The following is a 7,749-nucleotide window of genomic DNA, read 5'->3' on the forward strand; positions in this document are numbered from 1 at the left end:
ATTGGTTAAATGGAATCAATTACATACAGTAAAGGGAAAGTTCTTGGTTTAAGACTTGTAGCAGTGATGGAATAAACTGCAGGCTCAAATCAGGTCTCTGGAGTACAAACATCCACAGCTGGGATGGGTCATTCAGTCCTTTGTTGAGCGCTTTAGTTTGTAGCAAGGTCCCTCCAGAGGCAAGAGCAGGATTGAAGACAAAATGGGAGAGTTTCCAGGGCTTTTTATAGTCTCTGCCCTGTGGAAGGAGACTTCTCTGTTCTTACCGTGGAAATTTACAGCAGCAAGATGGAGACTGGAGCCACATGGGCAAGTCACATGTCCATACATGACTCAGTTTGCAGATTGACACAATTGTTTACATGTTAGTTTGAACTTTCTCAGGAAAGCTCAGAAGTGGATTGGTGTCTCCCAGGGTCCATTGTCAGTCAAGTGTTTCTTGACTGGGCACTTACTGACAATAGTCCCTTCTCAAGAAGTTGACCAAATGCTTCACTGAGGCCACTTAGAATCACCAATATTCGTAACTTCAACTACAAAAACGATACACACATACAGACAGCAAAATCATAACCAGCAAATCATAACCTTTCCATAGACACCTTACACAACAACCTTTGCACAATATTTGCTGCAAATATATAACGGTGGTTGCAACAATGATCTATATGCTCAGAGGTTATGTCAGTAACATCACAGATACATACCCACAGTGCATTGCTCACGCTGTCGACAACGGTGCCCCGAATGTGGACACAATCTATCGACAGAGGGAGAAAATGTAGACTCGCTTTGGTGACTTTGCTTTTGTTGATTTTTTCGTGTCGACATTAGTTTAATTGACAAAACTTGGTAGTGTAGAGAAGCCCTTTGTAAATGCTGTTGACTGCCTTGGTCTCCATCCCCCAGTGAGCTGTCCTGCCTCACCAGCCCCTCACCCAGTTTTCCAGGCCTTAAACACTGTCTGAACCTCTCTCTACAGAGTGGAGATCAGTATTTCATGTCGTCTCAGATGTAAGGGTCCAGCAAGGAATAGGTGGCTGGTGTTTTTCATTTCCCAGTTCGTCATTGCTGGAGCCAGCACTGACCTTTCACTTGATGAACACTCTGATTATCCTCGCACGAAGGTGTTTGCTTTTCACGCTGTACACGATTGGGTTCATCAGGGGCGGGACCAACAGGAAGATGTAGCCCAGGACAATCTGTAGTAAGGTAGAAGAGCCCTTCCCCAATCTGTGTATCAAAGCCAAGCCGATATCTGGTATGTAGAAGAGCAGGACAGCACAGAGGTGGGAGACGCAGGTGTTCAGGGCCCTGAGGCACTCCGTGTGTGATGCAACACTCAGCACGGTTTTGAGGATCATCACATAAGAGAGGAAGATGAGCAGTGAATCGAATCCCACCGTGAAGACTGTAAGAAACAAGCCATAGACGTAGTTGATTGTGATGTCCGAACAAGCCAGATTCATGACATCCTGGTGGAGGCAGTAGGAATGGGAGAGGACATTGTCTCGACAGTATTGGAACCGTTTCAGGAGAAAGGGGAATGGGAATGATACGGCCACCCCTCTTAGAACACACACCAGTCCCATCTTGGATATTCTTGGCAGGGTTAAGATGGAAGCATATCTCAGTGGGTTAGAGATCGCGACAAAGCGGTCAAATGCCATCAACAAGAGTATGGAGGATTCAGTGAATACAAATGAGTGGATGAAGAACAGCTGGGCAAAACAGGCATTGAGGCTGATCTCCTTAGAGTTAAACAAATATATGCCCAGTATTGTCGGTATGGTGGATATCGATAAGCCAAGGTCTGTGACGGCCAACATGGAAAGGAAAATGTACATGGGCTCATGGAGGCTTGGATCTGTTTTTATAATGAACAGAATGGTTGAATTTCCCAATATTGAAAAAACATAAATGAAGCAGAAGGGAAGAGAAATCCAGACATTTTGGATATCTTCCTGCCCAGGTATCCTGGTGAGAAGGAACACTGCAGAGTTGAGTTTGGTGTCATTGACAGCTGACATAATGTACAGGGGAAGTTTCCAGGAGTTTTGGACTTTCCTTCCTGAAAGGAGAAAAAACCAGGAGACTAGATGATATTTAATGAGAAATCATTCTGCTCTTTGTGCATTACTAGAGACTCCCAGGAGCTCAAGGAAGATCAGCAAAAATATAGTCTTGGATTTATGGCACTGATAAAAAGATAGGCATTGCTAGACTGCAACAGATCAGTTCTAGATGCTTCAGTGGAAGGTGGAAGAAGCCCTTTTGAGTGTGGCCCATTGTATCATGACACGTGAAAACACATGACAAGTGCCTGGTGAAAATGGTCATTGTATTTATCTGCTCTGCATAGAAGCTATTCATAAATATGTTTCATTACCTCCTTATATATAATTTTGTCACCTCCCGAGAGTCCAAAGTATGCGACTGTCTCTTAAGGTACACGGGATAAATTCTTAGGGCCGGGTTCTTAATTCAATAATAGTGACTTCAAATATGTCACTCCAGATTTAAATGTGTAAATTTGATCAGAACTGGGTTCTATTAACTTTCCCTTACCAAATGCTCCCGGGGATACACTGTGAGCCCCAACAATCCCTCCAAGAGGAGCTGAAGTGCTTTGCCTGAATAGTGTTGTCTGAATCCAGAGATGTGGATCATCCTACAGGCTCCCCTTCATCCTCACAGGACCTGCATCCTCTCCCCAGGCAAGGGATTATAGTTATCTGGCAACTTATAAGCTAACATGGTCAGTTACTTCAGGTGGATGGGGGAGGGGTTGGCGTCAAACATGGGTGAATAGTGCAAACACTAGATTTCCCCTAATATCCAGCTGAGTGTCCAAGTTAGTTCTGCCATGCGTGTGTAAGAGGTGACGTGTGTAAATTTCAAAGAACTACAATAACACTCCTCTTTCCTGCACTTCAACTCTGTACTACACCTCTACCCCGATATAACGTGACCCGATATAACACGAATTCGGATATAACACAGTAAAGCAGCACTCCGGGGGGGGGGGGGGGGGGGAGAAATCTGGCTGATCAAAGTAAGTTCAATATAACGCAATTTCACCTATAACGCAGTAAGATTTTTTGGCTCCCGAGGACAGCGTTATGTCGGGGTAGAGGTGTACTACTGAAACACAGACTTGGAGAGGGATTGCAGAGGGATTGTGTACATGACCCTGTATGTAAGTGTTAGAACCAACTTCTGGTCGATTACCAGTAGACAGTATCATACAGCTGTTCATTGAACAAAGAGTTAATAGCACAAACCCATTGCAAACAGTATGTGGAGCACTTCTGAAATACTTTCTAAAGCAAAAGCCATTAAACAGTAAAGTTACCCCTGATCCTTCCTGTAGAGATTCCAACAACTCTGCTGCTGGCTTTCAATATACAGGCATGACATGAAAGTTTGATTTGTAATATTTGTATTCCAATGAGAAGTTTTGGCATAACATTTCCACATCTGTACTTTAGCACACACATGTCAACCCATTCTTTCCCCTCTGATCTGCTTTCAGAGATGATTTCTCAGGTTAGAGAGGGACTTAAAATGTAGCGTCTGCCATCGGGATTTCTTCAGAATCTGAAAAGATCCCAGTGTCTCAGTCCTCATTCAGTCACTTGTCAGCAAACAAAAGTCTAGTAGCTCCTCTGTCCCTGGGTTAATAGCTGACTGATTCTTCTCAGGTTCTGTTCTTCCAGTCTGTAGCCTGTACCCGGAGTATCTGCAGCTCTGAATTCCTGTATTCACAACTGATCCAGGGAGTAACATCTTTGAAAATGGCTCTGAGAAACCAGAGATTAGATAGAGATGCCGGTTGCCCTGTAACTCTGAGGGGTCTCTACAGGGCAGAGATTCTAGAGCCCTTAGCAAGTCAGGGAACAGACATACGCCCTTTCGGACCTGTTACCACAGCTCTGAATTCCTGCATTCACAATCGAGCCAGACAATAAAACTTGGTAATGCATTTGCTGATTAAATTTCCAGGAGCAAATAAACCTGAGGCGATTTGGGAACTAGTCACTGTCATTCCGTGGGAGTCTCCTCTCGCTCAGCCCCTGGCAGGATCGGGCCCAGAGTACACGGGCATCGGGATTTTCATATTCTGAGCTCCCTTTGAATATCAGATTTCTGTGTAGTTTGAACAGCTCACTGTGGAGCATGGGCAGATGTCGGGAAGGGGCTCCCAAGCTACCTAGCGCTGCCTGTCCTCCAGCCCTGTCACTGAGTCACCCCGACAGCCCAGCTGAGTCCTCTGCCGCTGCACAGAACATCTGCAAATGTTTCCCTTCCCTTCACATTGTAAAGCTAGTGAAACCTGCCAACGTACCCAATTCCTGCTAGACGGGGAGCCGCTGACACCAGAGGTTTTCACCCTAAAGGACAAGGAGTCATCAGAGAGGTTGCACTGGCAGCAGGCAGTATCTGTTCAGACAGGGAGGCAACTGTCTTTATGAAGCATGTTTGCACATTCCCTTGGGGGCCACTTGGCCATCAGGGAATCTCAGCTGCTCGGCTCAGTGTGCACCAGCTTTAACCCCTGTCATGACCAATGGCAAACTGCAGGAGGCCAAATCACAGGGGATGCGCGGTGATGGTACACAACTGGACTGCAGCGCCAGCCATGCTGCAGGTTCTATTCCTGGAATCTGGGCTTGTCGTAACCAGTTTTGGATTTAGAGTTAGTGCGGCCCCATGCGTAACTTTATTTTTCGGTTCTCCTTTTGGGATCCAGCCAAGGAAAATAAGGTTCTCTGTTATCTCCCCCTCCCTTTTTTCATTCTGTTTTTCTTCCTCCTCCTGCTATATTATAAGTAATAGGAAGTAAATGAAAATAAAGTCAGGTACCTTTATTGGTGCAGGGGGTTGGGGTGTGGGAGGAGTGCGGGGGGCTCAGGCTCTGGGGGGAAGTTTGGGTGCAGGCTGCGGGCTCTGGCCTGAGCCAGGGCCTTGGGGTGCGGGAGGAGGTCAAGGGGTGGATCTTCTCTAGGGTGGCGTAGCTCCCAAAGTGACTGGATTCACATCCCTCTGGCAGCCGCTTCTAGGCGGGGGGGCAGGGGGTCTCCATGTGCCACTGCCCGCGGGTGCCACTCCAGCAGTTCCCATTGGCTGCAGTTCCTGGCCAATGGGAGCTGTGGAGTCGGCGCTTGGTGTAGGGACAGCACACCGTGACACCCACCCCAAGGGCTGCAGGGACATGCCAGCTGCTTCTGGGAGTGGGGTGGAGGGAGGGAGGCAGAGTGGGCAGGGAGCCATCTTAGCCCTGGCCTGCTGCGCTTCTGCTGGAACATCTCCGTCTGCCCCTGGAGTGTCGGGGGTAGCGGGTCTCCGGGGCAGGGGCAGAGCACAGAGACGTGCCAGAAATCGGCCACTTCTGGGCATGGCATGGGGCCACCAGCCACAGCATGCAAGCAGGCTGCCTGCCTGAGTCCTGCTACACTGCCGGCCGGGACTAGGGGGCAGGTTATCAGATGAGATTTCTCCTGCATTTTTTGGGCTCCCCTGTGGTTGGGGACCCCGTGCCACCATACGGCTTGTTTCATGGTAAATCCACTCCTGGTCATCACTGTTCATTTGGTTCCAATTAGTCACATGGCTACCTTGGGGGAGGCTGAGGGGTAACGATGATGCTGTCAGAGCTGTGATCTTGCTGAAATAAAATAAAATAGAATAAAAACATAGGACCTGATTTCTTCTCAGCAGTCCTGTTTGCTGCATTACAAACCCAGGGTGCAGGCCAGGGAAGGGAGATTCCACAAGGCTCTGTACAGGGAAATTTCCCTCAGATTGTTCTGGGGGGGTGTTCCTCCCCTTCTCCCTGAGGAATGAAAAGAGGTACCCAGGATCCAGGGATCCACAAAGTTATGCACAGATCTCAGTGATCCACTGGTAGCTAGGCCCACCCACCCACAATCTCTGGACCTCCACAACTGCTCTAGGACCCTCTCCAGCTCCCTGCTAGCACAGGTTCATCAGAGATGTGCTACCAGGGCCTGTCACAGTAGCCACTGCCCGCAGGATCTGCTGAAGGAGTATTGTACAGTGTGGAGGGGGCTGTACAGTGATGGGAAGTCTGTTTAGATTAGCTGATAGGCACAATACCCCAGCCCTAGACTGGTCAGGAGGTTTAAACCTTTCCATGCCCAGAGTGCAGCCATAGACTCCGTCACTGCAAACTTTCTGTTGCGAGGAATTAGCAGATGAAAAGCCTCCAATTTCTGTTGTGGAGCCAAGAAGCTGCAGCTGGGCAGCATCATGGCAGCTGGGCGTACAGAGAAAAGTGATCCATTTTCTTTGAAAACTCATCCTGAATAAATGGGTGAAAAGGGAACATTTCAGTTTGAGTCTCAGTTATTTACTCTGTCTGTTTTCCAGCCCAGCTTAGCTCAAAGCATGAGCCTCTGTCCCTTGTACTATAGGACCACACCTGTGGGTGGCAACACTCCCACACTGGGCAGCCCTTTAGGATAACCATATTTCTCAAGGAGAAAATGAGAGACACGCAGATGCTCACCAGAGGCCCCTGCCCACCTCCATGCAAGGCTGTCGCCCATGGCCGGAACCCTGCCTACAGCTCTGCCTCACCCCATGCAGGGAGCTGGCATCTCCATTCATCTCCACCGAACAGTCCTCTGCTCCCTACTTCCCCACGTTTTTGACAGGAAGGGACATTTCTCCTGTTAGCACTTACGAAGTCAGCAAGAGCATATGGGACAAAAGCTGCCTTTCGAAAAAAATGGACAGGATTGAAATAAGGGACTGTACCAGCCAAAACGGGACCAATGGACAACATACCACACACTCAAATGTGAAATTGCAGAACTACTAACGGTGGTTTGGAACCTATCACTTAGCTTCTGTACCAAAAGACTGGAGGATAGCTAATTTGATGCCAATTTTTAAAAAGGGCTGCAGAGGTGATCCCAGCAATTACAGCTTGGTAAGACTAATTTCAGTACTGGGCAACTGGTTGAAACTACAGTAAAGAACAAAATGTCAGACATATTGATGAATATAATTTTGGGGGAGAAGAGTCAACATGGTTTTAGTAAAGGGAAATCATGCCTCACCAACCGACCAGAATTATCACAGTATCATAGACTATTAGGGTTGGAAGAGACCTCAGGAGGTCATCTACTTCAACCCCCTACTCAAAGCAGAACCAACACCAACTGAATCATCCCAGCCAGGGCTTTGTCAAGCCGGATCTTCAAAACTTCTAAGGATGAAGATTCCACCACCTCCCTAGGGAACCCATTCCAGTGCTTCACCATCCAACTAGTGAAATAGTGTTTCCTAATATCCAATCTAGACCTCCCACACTGCAACTTAAGACCATTGCTCCTTGTTCTGTCATCTGCCACCACTGAGAACAGCTGAGCTCCATCTTCTTTGGAACCCCCCTTCAGTTAGTTGAAGGCTGCTATCAAATCCCCCGCACTCTTCTCTTCTGCAGACTAAATAACCCCAGTTCCTTCTGCCTCTCCTCATAAGTCATGTGCCCCAGCCCCCTAATCATTTTTGTTGCCCTCCGCTGGACATTCTCCAATTTGTTCACATCCCTTCTTTAGTGGGGGGACCAAAACTGGACACAATAATCCAGGTGTGGCCTCACCAGTGCTGAATAGAGGGGAATAATCACTTCCTTCTATCTGCTGGCAATTCTCCGACTAATAAAGCCCAATATGCCGTTGGCCTTTTGGCAACGAGGGCACATTGTTGACTCATATT

At 47.8% G+C, this 7,749-nt stretch overlaps 1 protein-coding gene across 1 annotated transcript; it reads right to left on the minus strand.

Moving 5' to 3' along the window:
* Window positions 1–1,091: 1,091 nt before the first annotated feature.
* Window positions 1,092–2,030, minus strand: LOC128830197 (olfactory receptor 51G2-like). Its single transcript, XM_054015984.1, has one exon. It carries the CDS (start codon window positions 2,028–2,030, stop codon window positions 1,092–1,094), a length of 939 nt encoding a protein of 312 aa, XP_053871959.1.
* Between the last annotated feature and the right edge of the window lie 5,719 nt (window positions 2,031–7,749).

This window comes from Malaclemys terrapin, chromosome 1 (assembly GCF_027887155.1).
Source record: "Malaclemys terrapin pileata isolate rMalTer1 chromosome 1, rMalTer1.hap1, whole genome shotgun sequence".
Classification (NCBI taxonomy): Eukaryota; Metazoa; Chordata; order Testudines; family Emydidae; genus Malaclemys; species Malaclemys terrapin.